General features: G+C 38.0%; 1 protein-coding gene across 1 annotated transcript in view; it reads right to left on the reverse strand.

Moving 5' to 3' along the window:
* The window catches only part of ADGRL3 (adhesion G protein-coupled receptor L3), a 1,741,359-nt gene that overhangs the window by 1,102,985 nt on the left and 621,736 nt on the right, over positions 1-16,638 (reverse strand). Inside the window, exon 6 of the mRNA XM_053703187.1 lies at positions 5,226-5,240. Coding sequence (XP_053559162.1) covers positions 5,226-5,240 — 15 coding nt within the window. The remainder of the gene's footprint in view (positions 1-5,225; positions 5,241-16,638) is intronic.

Raw genomic sequence — 16,638 nt, forward strand, 5'->3', positions numbered from 1 at the left:
CGGGATATGGATAGCTGATAGATGGCAAGAGTGAATCTCTGCCCAGCGAATTATCTTCGAGACTTCTGACATCGCTAGGGAACTCCTGGTTCCCCCTTGATGGTTGATGTAAGCCACAGTCGTGATGTTGTCCGACTGAAATCTGATGAACCTCAGTGTTGCTAGCTGAGGCCAAGCCAGAAGAGCATTGAATATTGCTCTTAACTCCAGAATATTTATTGGGAGGAGTTTCTCCTCCTGAGTCCATGAACCCTGAGCCTTCAGGGAGTTCCAGACTGCACCCCAACCTAGAAGGCTGGCATCTGTTGTTACAATTGTCCAATCTGGTCTGCGAAAGGTCATACCCTTGGACAGATGGGCCCGAGATAACCACCAGAGAAGAGAATCTCTGGTTTCCTGATCCAGATTTAGTAGAGGGGACAAATCTGTGTAATCCCCATTCCACTGACTGAGCATGCATAATTGCAGCGGTCTGAGATGCAGGCGCGCAAATGGCACTATGTCCATTGCAGCTACCATTAAGCCGATTACTTCCATGCACTGAGCCACCGTGGGGCGCGGAATGGAGTGAAGAACACGGCAAGCATTTAGACGTTTTGATAACCTGGACTCCGTTGGGTAAATTTTAATTTCTACAGAATCTATTAGAGTCCCTAGGAAGGAAACCCTCGTGAGACGAGATAGAGAACTCTTTTCTTCGTTCACTTTCCACCCATGTGACCAACGATGAATCAATTGTGCAAACACCTCCGGATGGAGTTCCCACTCCCCCGGATGAAAAGTCTGACGACTTAGAAAATCCGCCTCCCAGTTCTCTACACCCGGGATATGGATAGCTGATAGATGGCAAGAGTGAATCTCTGCCCAGCGAATTATCTTTGAGACTTCTAACATCGCTAGGGAACTCCTTGTTCCCCCTTGATGGTTAATGTAAGCCACAGTTGTGATGTTGTCCGACTGAAATCTGATGAACCTCAGAGTTGCTAACTGAGGCCAAGCCTGAAGAGCATTGAATATCGCTCTCAGTTCCAGAATATTTATTGGAAGGAGTGACTCCTCCTGAGTCCACGATCCCTGAGCCATCAGGGAGTTTCAGACTGCACCCCAACCTAGAAGGCTGGCATCTGTCTTTACAATTGTCCAATCTGGCCTGTGAAAAGTCATACCTTTGGACAGATGGACCCGAGATAGCCACCAGAGAAGAGAATCCCTGGTCTCTTGGTCCAGATTTAGTAGAGGGGACAAATCTGTGTAATCCCCATTCAACTGACTGAGCATGCAGAGTTGCAGCGGTCTGAGATGTAGGCGTGCAAACGGCACTATGTCCATTGCTGCTACCATTAAGCCAATTACTTCCATGCACTGAGCCACCGAAGGGCGAGGAATGGAATAAAGAACACAGCAGGAATTTAGAAGTTTAGATAACCTGGACTCCGTCAGGTAAATTTTCATTTCTACAGAATCTATCAGAGTCCCTAGGAAGGAAACTCTTGTGAGGGGGAATAGAGAACTCTTTTCCTCGTTCACCTTCCACCCATGCGACCTCAGAAATGCCAACACTATGTCCGTATGAGACTTGGCACTTTGGAAGTTTGACGCCTGAATCAGGATGTCGTCTAAATAAGGGGCCACTGCTATGTCCCGCGCCCTTGTAGTCATGTATTGACCCTCCTGGATCATAGGTAGGATGGTACGAATAGTCTCCATCTTGAATGATGGAACTCTGAGGAATTTGTTTAAGATCTTTAGATCCAAAATTGGTCTGAAGGTTCCCTCTTTTTTGGGGATCACGAACAGATTTGAGTAAAATCCCTGTCCCTCCTTTGGAACCGGATGGATCACCCCCATAACTATCTTGTACACAGTGTAAGAATGCCTCTCTCTTTATCTGGTTTGCAGATAATTGTGAAAGGTGAAATCTCCCTTTTGGGGGGGAAGCCTTGAAGTCCAGAAGATATCCCTGGTATATAATTTCCAACGCCCAGGGATCCTGGACATCTCTTGCCCACGCCTGGGCGAAGAGCGAAAGTCTGCCCCCTACTAGATCCGTTACTGGATCGGGGGGCCGTTCCTTCATGCTGTCTTAGAGGCAGCAGCAGGCTTTTTGGCCTGCTTACCTTTGTTCCAGGTCTGGTTAGGTCTCCAGACCGTCTTGGACTGAGCAAAAGTTCCCTCTTGTTTTGCATTAGAGGAAGTTGATGCCACACTTGCCTTGAAGTTTCGAAAGGCACGAAAATTAGGCTGTTTGGACCTTGATTTGGACCTATCCTGAGGAAGGGCATGACCTTTTCCTCCAGGGATATCAGCAATAATCTCATTCAAACCAGGCCCGAATAGGATCTGCCCCTTGAAGGGAATGTTAAGCAGCTTAGACTTTGAAGTAACGTCAGCTGACCATTTAAGCCACGATTTAGGCTCTGCGCGCCTGGATAGAAAAACCAGAATTCTTAGCCGTTATTTTAGTCAAATTAACAATGGCATCAGAAACAAAAGAATTGGCTAGCTTAAGTGCTCTAAGCTTGTCAAGTATGTCATCCAATGGAGTCGCTACCTGTAAAGCCTCTTCCAGAGACTCAAACCAGAACGCCGCAGCAGCAGTGACAGGAGCAATGCATGCAAGGGGCAGTAGGATAAAACCTTGTTGAATAAATATTTTCTTAAGGTAACCCTCTAACTTTTTATCCATTGGATCTAAGAAAGCACAACTGTCCTCGACAGGGATAGTAGTACGCTTCGCTAGAGTAGAAACTGCTCCCTCCACCTTAGGAACTGTCTGCCATAAGTCCCGTGTGGTGGCGTCTATTGGAAACATTTTTCTAAAAATAGGAGGGGGAAAGAACGGCACACCTGGTCTATCCCATTCCTTAGTAATAATTTCTGTAAACCTTTTAGGTATTGGAAAAACATCAGTGCACACCGGCACTGCATAGTATTTATCCAGTTTACACAATTTCTCTGGCACTGCAATTGTATCACAGTCATTCAGAGCAGCTAAAACCTCCCTGAGTAACACGCGGAGGTGTTCAAGCTTAAATTTAGATGTAGAGATATTAGAATCAGGTTACATCATCTTCCCTGAGTCAGAAACATCACCCACAGAAAGAAGCTCTCCTTCTTCAGCTTCTGCATATTGTGAGGCAGTATCAGACATAGCTCTTAAAGTGTCAGATGAAATACAGAGCATACTAACTCCAGAGCTATCTCGCTTTCCTCTAAATTAAAGTAGTCTGGCTAATACCGCTGACAGTGTATTATCCATGACTGCCGCTATGTCTTGTAAAGTAAACGCTATGGGCACCCTAGATGTACTTGGCGCCATTTGAGCGGGAGTCCCTTGGGCGGGAGTCAAAGGATCTGACACATGGAGAGATTTAGTCGGCATAACTTCCCCCTCGTCAGATTCCTCTGGTGATACATTTTTTAAAGACAGAATATGATCTTTATTGCTTAAAGCGAAATCAGTACATTTGGTACACATTCTAAGAGGGGGTTCCACCATGGCTTTTAAACATAATGAACAAGGAGTTTCCTCTATGTCAGACATGTTTGTACAGACTAGCAATGAGACTAGCAAGCTTGGAAAACACTTTAAATCAAGTTAACAAGCAAATATAAGAAACAGTACTGTGCCTTTAAGAGAAACAAATTTTGTCAGAATTTGAAAAACAGTGAAAAAAGGCAGTAAATCAAACGAAATTTTTACAGTATGTATAATAAGCTTACAGAGCATTGCACCCACTTGCAAATGGATTATTAACCCCTTAGTTAAAAAAACGGATAAAAAAAAACCATAGACGTTTTTTTAACAGTCACACCAAACTGCCACAGCCTTGCTGTGGGCCTACCTTCCCCAACAAACGATTTTGGAAAGCCTAAGAGCCCTCTAGAGATGTCCTATAGCATTCAGGGGACTCCTGGAGTAAGCTGGATGTCTCAGTCTGTAAAAATTACTGCGCAAAAAAGCGCTAAATTAGGCCTATCCCACTCATAGTAACACAGTGGAAAGCCCCAGGAAACTGTTTATAGGCAAATTTAAGCCAGCCATGTGGAAAAACTAGGCCCCAATAAAGTTTATCACCAAAGTATATATAAAATCGTTTAAACATGCCAGCAAACGTTTTATATTGTAAATATAAAAGAGTATTACCTCAGAAAGTAAGCATGATACCAGTCGCTATTAAATCACTGTATTCGGGCTTACCTTACATAAATTTGATATCAGCAGCATTTTCTAGCCTTCACATCTTCTAGAAAAATATTAACTGCACATACCTCATAGCAGGATAACCTGCACGCCATTCTCCCGCTGAAGTTATCTCTCTCTTCAGTCATGTGTGAGAACAGCAATTGATCTTAGTTACAACCTGCTAAGATCATAGAAATCACAGGCAGATTCTCCGGTACCATTTAAAAATAATAAACTTTTGATTGAAGCAAAATAACAGCTATATTTCACCACTTTCTCTCTTACTACCTCCATGCTTGTTGAGAGTTGCAAGAGAATGACTGGATATGGCAGTTAGGGGAGGAGCTATATAGACAGCTCTGCTGTGGGTGTCCTCTTGCAACTTCCTGTTGGGAATGAGAATATCCCACAAGTAATGGATGATCCGTGGACTGGATACACCTTACAAGAGAAAAGGGCATGAGATAAAATGACAGATGGACAATTTGATAAAAACATGATTAAACAATCTAATGTGTGCAAAATTCTCCCTAATGCATAGGTATAATCATGTGTGGATAAACAATTATGTATACACAAATTTTGAACTAAAACAAACACTAACATTTACCTAATGAATACAATATTAAAGGGATATGAAACCCCATTTTTTTCTTTTATGATTTCTAATTTACTTCTATTTTCTATTTGACTTTGTTCTCTTTTTTGTGGAAAAGCAGGTACATATGCTTAGGAAACATCCCATTTCTGGAGCACTATGTGGCACCAGTTTTACATGAATGTTATCCATTTGCAAGAGCTCCAGATGCCTACATAGGTATCTCTTCAGCAAGACTTACTATGCCAATGAAGCAAATTTGATAATAGAAGTAAATTTGGAAACTTTTTAAAAATGGTATGCTCTGTCTGAATCACAAAAGAAAATGTTTGGGTTTTATATCGCTTTAATGATTTATGATACAAAACAAATATAATAGCTAGATTTGAATAACTCTACATTATAAGTTACAAAAATATAAATAAAATTGCATCATATTACCTCTTTGTTCCACTTCTATTGTAGGAGACAAAATACAGAGAGAGAGAGAAAAAAAAAAAAAAAAAAGAAAAGAAAAGAACATATTAAATGATGCTTCATTGATTTGGACATTTTTTGTTGTAGTTGATTTAAGTAAATATAACGTGTTCCATGTAGTTCATAAAATAGGTGAAATATCTAGTTAAAGGTGCACAATCAAATCATGACAAATGCACTGTGAGAAAAATGTATGCTATATTATCTTTTCAAAATGTAAAATATGGAATCTATGTCGCTATAAACAGATTAATATTTTTTTTTTCCCAGAAGATTGCTTTTTAGTTGCATTGTACTGGCCAGTAACCACCAGAAGACCAAATGTTACCAGTTCAGTAATTTATAAAAAACTAAAATAATAATTGTTAATCAGCAAAATGTATACTAATTATAAAAAACTAAACTAGAATTATACATAGATATATATTTGATACTAAACCCTGAGAGGAATTCCAGCAGTATTAAGTATTGAAAAAGCATACACACACTAATTAATCTTAATCTAGAACAGTGGTTCACAACCTTTTTTCTCTCCCGTAACACTTGATTAGGCTTTTCATTTATGAGTACCCCCACCCATCCCTCAAAAAAGTTTTTTGTTTTTTTTAAATTTTAAAAAATTATTATCAGGGTATTGCCAGGTATAAATAAACTATTTATTATCAGGGTATTGTCAGTTAATAATAAATTATTTATTATCAGGGTATTGTCAGGTATTAATAAACTATTTATTATCAGGATAAACCCAGATAATAAATAGTTTATTAATACCTGACAATACCCTGATAATAGTTGATTAATAACTGACAATACCGTGATAATAAATAGTTTAAGGTAAGCTATACCTGAATGGCATACGACTGCACATGTATCAAGAGGATTAAAGCTCATATCTCATTCTCAGGAGGAGTACTGCTGTGTGGCTAGTACCCCTGGCAGCTGCCTGGTTGCCCCTAAACACGGCCCTGGGGGGGAGTCAAAGTGTAATGATCATAAAAATATTTAAATTTGTGAGATCAAATTGATATTACCCACCCAGCCACTATGGACGTTTTTAGCTGGAAGTAAAGCAATCTGAATCAAGCAAGCACTAGCAGCAGTACTTAACTTACCGGCACTGACTATAACTTATTTGGGGATGCAGACCTGCCTCGCCTGTGTGAGTCGCAACCTCCACGGCTTTACCACACGTGTCCATGCAGCTATACTGCTGCAGTGCCGCTTCTAACTGCGCACTTGCAGTCAAAATGTTGTGCACAGGGGTGGGTGGGTGGGTGGAGCAGGGTGATCATCCACACCTGGTCCACATATTTCAGGTGCAGGGACTCCCATCTGCTTATATGCCAGGCCAGGACTTCACTTGTCACTTTCTGGCTGAGCGCTCCTTCCTTCCACAGTTCCACGATGATTGATGGCCCATTGAGAGTGTCCCACAGCATCTTCCGCCATTACCAACAATAATTTCACGTACCCCCAACCAGTCCTCCGTGTACCCCCAGGGGTACGCGTACCACAGGTTGGGAACCGCTGATCTAGAACAACAATTATTTCCTAAATAAGAAACATTTGTAAATATACAAATATAGTCCTGTGACCCCTATTAAAGTGAAATATTACATTTTACGGGACATGCAGGTGGCTATTATAAAGGGAGACATAAATAAAAATGTAAAGTTTCTACTCTCACATTCACCACCAAGCAAAATTCCCTCCTGGTACATTATATATTTTTCCTGTGCCTGTATGTCTGTATGCATGGGCATTTCTGTAGATAACTGTTCCTATCTGATATGCAGTGGGTGGTAGTTTGAATATCAAACCATGGATTTCGATTATAACTCTTTGCTCATGGGAAAAATGTCAATTGCATGCCAGATATTGCTTTAATGTTTTATACTAATTTCTTAATATCTTAAACAATAAACATTATTATTTGTTTTATTCTTAAAACATGTAAACAACCCTCCCTACCAACTGGATTTCTAGAAAAATTCTCTAGCAAAGTTTTAGGACATGTGGATCCTTTTGAACAGTTCATAAAGTGAATTTTATATACTTTAATTCAAGCTATGCAGATGAATATTTTTCTGTTAGTGTTATATTTACTGCATCTAGGAATATTACTTTGCTGAAATATATATGATTTTGATTTTGTCACTGTTGTGCTATGTTTTTTTTTCTGTTTAGTCTCACTTTTTTTTCAGTTGTTCAATTGTATTCAGTGTTTATTCTAATAAATGTATGTGGAATAATTGAATGATGTTAATTTTCATCTATATACTATGATAGATAATTATTGCTGTAAAATTTTTATTAACATTTCCATTTATTTTATGAAGTCATCAATCTGTATGTCATGAATATCATTAAAAATGTCATTACTTGTATGACACTATTGTTTGCAAAGATCTAGATCAGAATAGTCACAGTCACTAATATTTAATGATCGCTGCTTCACTATATATGAGATGGTCAAGTTAATTAATTTCATTTTTACTAAAACGAACATATGCTGAAATAAGCTTTAGAATTAACATATAATTTTAAGAAAACAAAAAAGTATGCATTTTCAGGACATAGTTTAGCCATATATAGTAATATATGGCTAAACTATGTCCTGAAAATGCACTAGAATAATTGTTGATTTTTCAATGTAAAACTGGAAATCTTGGTATAATAGAATGCTAAAAATAGTATATGCTCACTGTATAAGAAAATCTCTTTTTCTTCCTTGTAGTACTGACAAAATATCAAATGATGTTTGAACAGAATTATTACTGAGCGGTGGAAAAACAATGTATTCTTATCTGATAAATTAATTTATTTCTTAGTAGTGAGAGTCCATGATCCTTACACTTGGGAATTACATAACCTGGCTACCAGGAGGAGGGAAAGATACTCGTCTAGAGCTTTTATATATATATATATATATATATATATATATATATATATATATATATATATATATATATATATATATATTATATATATATATAATATATATATATATATATATATATATATATATATATCCTTCCTACTTCCCCTCCCCTTCCAGTAGTGCTTAAAGGGACAGTCTAGTCCAAAATAAACATTCATGAATCAGATAGATAATGTAATTTTAAACAATTTTCCACTTTACTTTTATCACTAATTTTGCATTGTTCTCTTGGTATTCTTAGTTAAAGGGACAGTCTACACCAGAATTTTTATTGTTTGAAAAGATAGATAATCCCTTTATTACCCATTCCCTAGTTTTGCATTACCAACACAGTTATATAAATACACTTTTTACGTCTGTGATCACCTTGTATCTAAGCCTCTGCAAACTGCCCCCTTATTTCAGTTCTTTTGACAGACATCAATTTTAGCCAATCAGTGCTTGCTAACTGGACCTCCACGTGCGTGAGCACAGTGTTATCTATATGACAAACATGAACTAACACCCTCTAGTGGTGAAAAAATGCAGAGAGAAGAGACAACCTTCAAGGGCTTAGAAATTAGCATATGAACCTCCTAGGTTTAGCTTTCAACTAAGAATGCCAAGAGAACAAAGCAAAATTGGCAATAAAAGTAAATTGGAAAACTGTTTAAAATTACATTTTCTATCTGATTAATGAAAGTTTATTTTGGACTAGACTGTCCCTTTAAATGCTAAACCTAGGAGGTTCATATTCTAAGTCCTTGAAGGCCGCCTCTTCTCTCAGGGCATTCTGAATGTTTTTCACCACTAGAGGGTGTTAGTTCATGTGTGTCTTATAGATAACACTATGCTCACGCACGTGGTGTTCAGGTGAGCCAGCTCTGATTGGCTAAAATGGTCAAAATAACTGAAATAAGGGAGCAGTTTGCAAAGGTTTATATACAAGGTAATCACAAAGGTAAAAAGTGTATTTATATAACTGTGTTGGTTGTGCAAAACTAGGGAATGGGTAATAAAGGGATTATCTATCTTTTTAAACAATAACAATTCTGGTGAAGACTGTACCTTTAATGCAAAGGAAAAAGAAAGTAATAAAGACAGTAGAGCTAAGAGGTACAACACTAGGACTGCCAAAACTATGTACTACAATGATTGGGTAGGTTCATGGACTCTCACTACCAAGAAAGAAAGAAATTTATCAGGTAAGAATAAATTATGTTTTCTTTCTAATGGTAGTGAAATTCTGTGATCCTTACACTTGGGAACCAATACTTAAGCTGAGAAATCCACGGAAACAATGGGCAGGAAAAAGGCAAGGCCGGCCCCCAAGTACTATAGGCCCCACAGCCCTAAGAACCTTTCAACGAAAAGCAGCCTTCAAGGAGGCAAACACATCAAAATTATAGAATTTAGTAAATGTGTGAAGAGAAGACAAAGTCGCAGCCTTGTAAATTTGTTTGACAGAAGCTTCATTTTTGAATGCACAAGAAGTAGAAACTGAACAAGTGGAGTGAACAGTGATCCTGATTGGAGGGTCTTGGCCAGCTTCCAAGTAAGATCTATATATAACACTTATTAACCATATTGGGCAAAATCATAAAGACACAGCTGTGGCCTTTTGACCTTTGCATTTACCTAAAAATAACACAGATAGTGATATTGTCTGTCTGACAATAAATGCAAGCCTGAAGAGTTCTGAATAGAGCACAAAGTTCCAGGATATTGATTGGTAACCTCGCCTCTCAAATAATCCAGACTCCTTGTGTTGTCAGAGACCTCCAGACAGCTCCCCAACCTGTAAGACTTGCATCTGTTGTGATCACAGACCAGGTAGGACAAACAAAGGAGGCCCTTGAAGAATAAAGTGGTGGCTTAACCACTAAGTCAGAGAAAGTTTTGCATTGGGATTTAAAAATATATCAGTTGTGATATCCAAGTGTAATCCTTGCACCATTGGTATAACATGCAAAGTTGTAGAGGTCTCATATAAAAACGAGCAAAGGGGATCAGGTCCGATGCTGAAATCATGAGACCTAAAACTTTCATACACATGCATTGAGGCCATTTGAAAAAAATAGTAAGAAACAATAACCTGATCTGCAATAATGGCACTAAGACTGGATCTTTTAAATGCATAGCTAAAAATTGTAAAATGTGTAATTTTATTACACATGGGAAAACCACTTTTAAATCTGACCATTCTACTTGCGTCTATCCTATAACCGATTACTTGAATTGCGCTTCCACGTATGTTATATTTTTACTCACCTGCAAATGTGGAGTTAAGTACGTAGGATGCACTTGTAGACGCCTCAGCTATAGGTGGTTGAAGCATTTGAGAAATATGAAAAATATTTTTTTTATATCATAGTGTATCTAGGCATTGTAATGCTAGACATGGTGGTGATCTTAAGTGTTTCAGCATTATACTCCCATTGAACATGTTTCTTCATCCCACAGATATAATAGATTCATGAGGTTGTGCCAGAGGGAGACCTTCTGGATTTATAAATTGAACACACTTCACCCTTATGGACTAAATCTTAATATAGATGTAGCTGCTTTATAATTATTATTCCCTATAATAGAGCATACACTGTAATATATGGTGAATATTTAGTATTTCACTGAATTATGGGTGCCAATGGCAACACTTATTATATTTATGTTTAGTATTTTCTATTTTTTTTTACACTAATTTACTCAAATTAACTGAAACCTAGTTTAAATTATTTTGGGGGACTTAAAATATACTGTTAGACATATCGCTCTGACTTCGACTCCCCTTTATATATCACTAATCATATTGTTTTATTAAATATGCACAAATGCACTTTTCACTTCACATTACCCAATAAGCATAACATACACTTTGATTATTTAAATTGTAGAATAGGGAAGAGTCAAGTGATTTTTGTTTTTTATTTATAGAACACGATTTTGCCCTACACATATATTATTTAGATATATTAGATATGTTATTTTTGAGGAAGAATCATGATACTTGTAGTATAATTTGTACATAAACATAGTATGAAACAGCGTATTGGGAGTGGTGCTGAAATTTGATTATTTGATAAGTCAGGTGGATTTCCCATGTGTAAAACATATATGTGATTTTAGAGAATTGTTTGTATTAGGATTTGCAATATGTTTGTCAGATATAGTTTCATATATGGCTCATTTTCGTTGCATCAATTTCAGATGTATAATTACTCATATACAGTAGTGTGTGATTTACTGACGTGAATAGAAGAAGAAAAAAAGTATTCAGGAACCTGCATAATAAGACAAAAGTGTGTCATGAGGAGAAACAGTGTGAGTCCCCTGGCTATGTTGTACCTGTGTCTCAGTACCTACAAATAGCCACACTTACTTGCAGAAGCACCCCTCCACCAGCTTACCAGGCATGTAGCCACAGCAGAATCCATTAGACAGGCTATCCAGTGTAGGTACGGGTAGTGCAGAGGATATCCATAGGAAATACCTGAATACTACAGAAGAAGGCTGCAGGACAAGTCCCCGAGCACCTGAGGGTAGCTATGGCTGAAGTCCTATAGGGAAATTTTGTGAACACAGCAGGGAAGCACTTGTAGTAGGTAAAATCTAAACATCTTTTACGCTTGTTTGAAAGCGGGAGAGCAACCAATGCTTCGGAAACTGCAGTATTTAAAAAAAAAAACATGTCAGGAAGCATTGCACAAGGGTTTACACTCATTGTGCGTAAACATGATCGCTTCAGCATAATCGTGACTTACACTAGAATTGTTACCGCAATTTCAGAGCTGTGGTTAACTGTTTGGCGAAAATAAAAAGTACAGATACACTTATAATAACACTGTATAATAAAATTATTTTAAAAAAAATATTGCAAAAGAAAGTTATAAGGGCACAAAGATATGAGCTCTTGGGTGTAAGAAAAATAAAAGCCACCAAAGGGCTTTAACAGACATACTGTACATACAAGTCTAATGATGTATATATATATATATATACATATTTACTGACATATATACACATATAAACACAAATATATGTGTATACATATACAGGCATATATATATATATATATATATATATATATACACACATTAGAAATATTCATATTTTCATGTTGGGTTAGTGCTAATGAGAATATGTGATGGTGTTTGAGTGAGATTCAAGTGTTTTTTTTTCTCGATTGGCTTCTACGGGGAATACGTGAACGCTCACGCGATATTCCAAGTATAGATTTTTGTGATAGTCGGGCTACCACTAGAGCAAAAACACTTTAGTTTTAACTTGTAATACAAGCACAAACAAATTAAATTTAGTTGAGTTGTTGCTCTAGCGGAAACGCAAAATACCGCTCCATTTATAATCTAGCCCTGTATGTACAAAAAATACATAAAAATTCAAACACATAAGTGCAAAACTCAAAGCTTGTTTTTTTTGTTTTACGTAAAATGGGCTAAACATGGGAGTGTATGAAATTTCCTCTCAAATCTCAGTGTAATTCTCTAAATAGTTTCACCTTACAGATCTCACTTTTGCTTGTAAATTAAAAATTATTACAAAATAATCAAAATATGCAACATCCTAATAGAAAAAAACATCCTAATAGAAAATAGAGGTGATTGTAAGATGCTATATGCAGAAAGCAGTGTAATGCAATTTATATTGCCCGCAGGATTTAATTTTAATAGTGATTATAAGAAGGTAGTACTTTGCTGTGCTACTTTCGCCATACACAGCAAAGTTTCTCTTTTCAGCGAGCTCCATAAATTTCAATAGGAGACATCTCGCCACTCACAGGGACTGTCCTTTCTTGAGATATTTCCACCAGGGTCAATGCAGTAACCTTTCAGTTAAGGTGCTATTTTTTTTATAATCCCCATAGCCCAAAATAAAAAACATAATTTATGTAAGAAATTACCTGATAAATTCATTTCTTTCATATTAGCAAGAGTCCATGAGCTAGTGACGTATGGGATATACATTCCTACCAGGAGGGGCAAAGTTTCCCAAACCTCAAAATGCCTATAAATACACCCCTCACCACACCCACAATTCAGTTTAACGCATAGCCAAGAAGTGGGGTGATAAGAAAAAAGTGTGAAAGCATAAAAAATAAGGAATTGGAATAATTGTGCTTTATACAAAAAAAATCATAACCACCACAAAAAGGGTGGGCCTTATGGACTCTTGCTAATATGAAAGAAATTAATTTATCAGGTAAGTTCTTACATAAATTATGTTTTCTTTCATGTAATTAGCAAGAGTCCATGAGCTATAGTGATGTATGGGATAATGACTACCCAAGATGTGGATCTTCCACGCAAGAGTCACTAGAGGGGGAGGGATAAAATAAAGACAGCCAATTCCGCTGAAAATAATCCACACCCAAAATAAAGTTTAAATCTTATAATAAAAAAAACTGAAATTATAAGCAGAAGAATCAAACTGAAACAGCTGCCTGAAGTACTTTTCTACCAAAAACTGCTTCAGAAGAAGAAAACACATCAAAATGGTAGAATTTAGTAAAAGTATGCAAAGAAGACCAAGTTGCTGCTTTGCAAATCTGATCAACCGAAGCTTCATTCCTAAACGCCCAGGAAGTAGAAACTGACCTAGTAGAATGAGCTGTAATCCTTTGAGGCGGAGTTTTACCCGACTCGACATAAGCATGATGAATTAAAGATTTCAACCAAGATGCCAAAGAAATGGCAGAGGCCTTCTGACCTTTCCTAGAACCGGAAAAGATAACAAATAGACTAGAAGTCTTTCGGAAATTCTTAGTAGCTTCAACATAATATTTCAAAGCTCTAACTACATCCAAAGAATGCAATGATCTCTCCTTAGAATTCTTAGGATTAGGACATAATGAAGGAACCACAATTTCTCTACTAATGTTGTTAGAATTCACAACCTTAGGTAAAAATTCAAAAGAAGTTCGCAACACCGCCTTATCCTGATGAAAAATCAGAAAAGGAGACTCACAAGAAAGAGCAGATAATTCAGAAACTCTTCTAGCAGAAGAGATGGCCAAAAGAAACAAAACTTTCCAAGAAAGTAATTTAATGTCCAATGAATGCATAGGTTCAAACGGAGGAGCTTCAAGAGCCCCCAGAACCAAATTCAAACTCCAAGGAGGAGAAATTGACTTAATGACAGGTTTTATACGAACCAAAGCTTGTACAAAACAATGAATATCAGGAAGATTAGCAATCTTTCTGTGAAAAAGAACAGAAAGAGCAGAGATTTGTCCTTTCAAGGAACTTGCAGACAAACCTTTATCCAAACCATCCTGAAGAAACTGTAAAATTCTCGGAATTCTAAAAGAATGCCAGGAAAAATGATGAGAAAGACACCAAGAAATGTAAGTCTTCCAGACTCTATAATATATCTTCCCAGATACAGATTTACGAGCCTGTAACATAGTATTAATCACAGAGTCAGAGAAACCCCTTTGACTAAGAATCAAGCGTTCAATCTCCATACCTTTACATTTAAGGATTTGAGATCCTGATGGAAAAAAGGACCTTGCGACAGAAGGTCTGGTCTTAACGGAAGAGTCCACGGTTGGCAAGAGGCCATCCGGACAAGATCCGCATACCAAAACCTGTGAGGCCATGCTGGAGCCACCAGCAGAACAAACAAGCATTCCTTCAGAATCTTGGAGATTACTCTTGGAAGAAGAACTAGAGGCGGAAAGATATAGGCAGGATGATACTTTCAAGGAAGTGACAATGCATCCACTGCTTCCGCTAGAGGATCCCTGGATCTGGACAGATACCTGGGCAGTTTCTTGTTTAGATGAGAAGCCATCAGATCTATTTCTGGAAGTCTCCACATTTGGACAATCTGAAGAAATACCTCTGGGTGAAGAGACCATTCGCCCGGATGTAACGTTTGGCAACTGAGTTAATCCGCTTCCCAATTGTCTATACCTGGGATATGAACCGCAGAAACTAGACAGGAGCTGGATTCCGCCCATACCAGTATTCGAGATACTTCTTTCATAGCCAGAGGACTGTGAGTCCCTCCTTGATGATTGATGTATGCCACAGTTGTGACATTGTCTGTCTGAAAACAAATGAACGATTCTCTCTTTAGAAGAGGCCATGACTGAAGAGCTCTGAAAATTGCACGGAGTTCCAAAAGATTGATTGGTAATCTCACCTCCTGAGATTCCCAAACCCCTTGTGCTGTCAGAGACCCCCAAACAGCTCCCCAACCTGTCAGACTTGCATCTGTTGAAATTACAAACCAGGTCGGAAGAACAAAAGAACCCCCTGAACTAAACGATGGTGATCTGTCCACCACGTCAGAGAGTGTCGTACAATCGGTTTTAAAGATATTAACTGAGATATCTTTGTGTAATCCCTGCACCACTGGTTCAGCATACAGAGCTGAAGAGGTCGCATGTGAAAACGAGCAAAGGGGATGGCGTCCGATGCAGCAGTCATAAGACCTAGAATTTCCATGCATAAGGCTACCGAAGGGAATGATTGTGATTGAAGGTTTTGACAAGCTGAGATCAATTTTAGACGTCTCTTATCTGTCAGAGACAGAGTCATGGACGCTGAATCTATCTGGAAACCTAAAAAGGTTACCCTTGTCTGAGGAATCAATGAACTTTTCGGTAAATTGATCCTCCAACCATGATCTTGAAGAAACAACACAAGTCGATTCGTATGAGATTCTGCTAAATGTGAAGACTGAGCAAGTACCAAGATATCGTCCAAATAAGGAAATACCACAATACCCTGTTCTCTGATTACAGACAGAAGGGCACCGAGAACCTTTGAAAAAATTCTTGGAGCTGTTGCTAGGCCAAACGGCAGAGCCACAAACTGGTAATGCTTGTCTAGGAAAGAGAATCTCAGAAACTGATAGTGATCTGGATGAATCGGAATATGCAGATATGCATCCTGTAAATCTATTGTGGACATATAATGCCCTTGCTGAACAAAAGGCAGGATAGTCCTTATAGCTACCATTTTGAATGTTGGTATCCTTACATAACAATTCAATATTTTTAGATCCAGAACTGGTCTGAAGGAATTCTCCTTCTTTGGTACAATGAAGAGATTTGAATAAAACCCCAGCCCCTGTTCCAGAACTGGAACTGGCATAATTACTCCAGCCAACTCTAGATCTGAAACACATTTCAGAAATGCTTGAGACTTCGCTGGATTTACTGGGACACGGGAAAGAAAAAATCTCTTTGCAGGAGTCCTTATCTTGAAGCCAATTCTGTACCCTTCTGAAACAATGTTTTGAATCCAAAGATTGTGAATTGATCCAAATTTCTTTGAAAAATCGTAATCTGCCCCCTACCAGCTGGGCTGGAATGAGGGCCGCACCTTCATGTGGACTTGGGAGCTGGCTTTGGTTTTCTAAAAGGCTTAGATTTATTCCAGACTGGAGATGGTTTCCAAACTGATACCACTCCTGTGGATGAAGGATCAG

This window comes from Bombina bombina, chromosome 2, assembly GCF_027579735.1.
Source record: "Bombina bombina isolate aBomBom1 chromosome 2, aBomBom1.pri, whole genome shotgun sequence".
NCBI classification, from domain to species: Eukaryota; Metazoa; Chordata; class Amphibia; order Anura; family Bombinatoridae; genus Bombina; species Bombina bombina.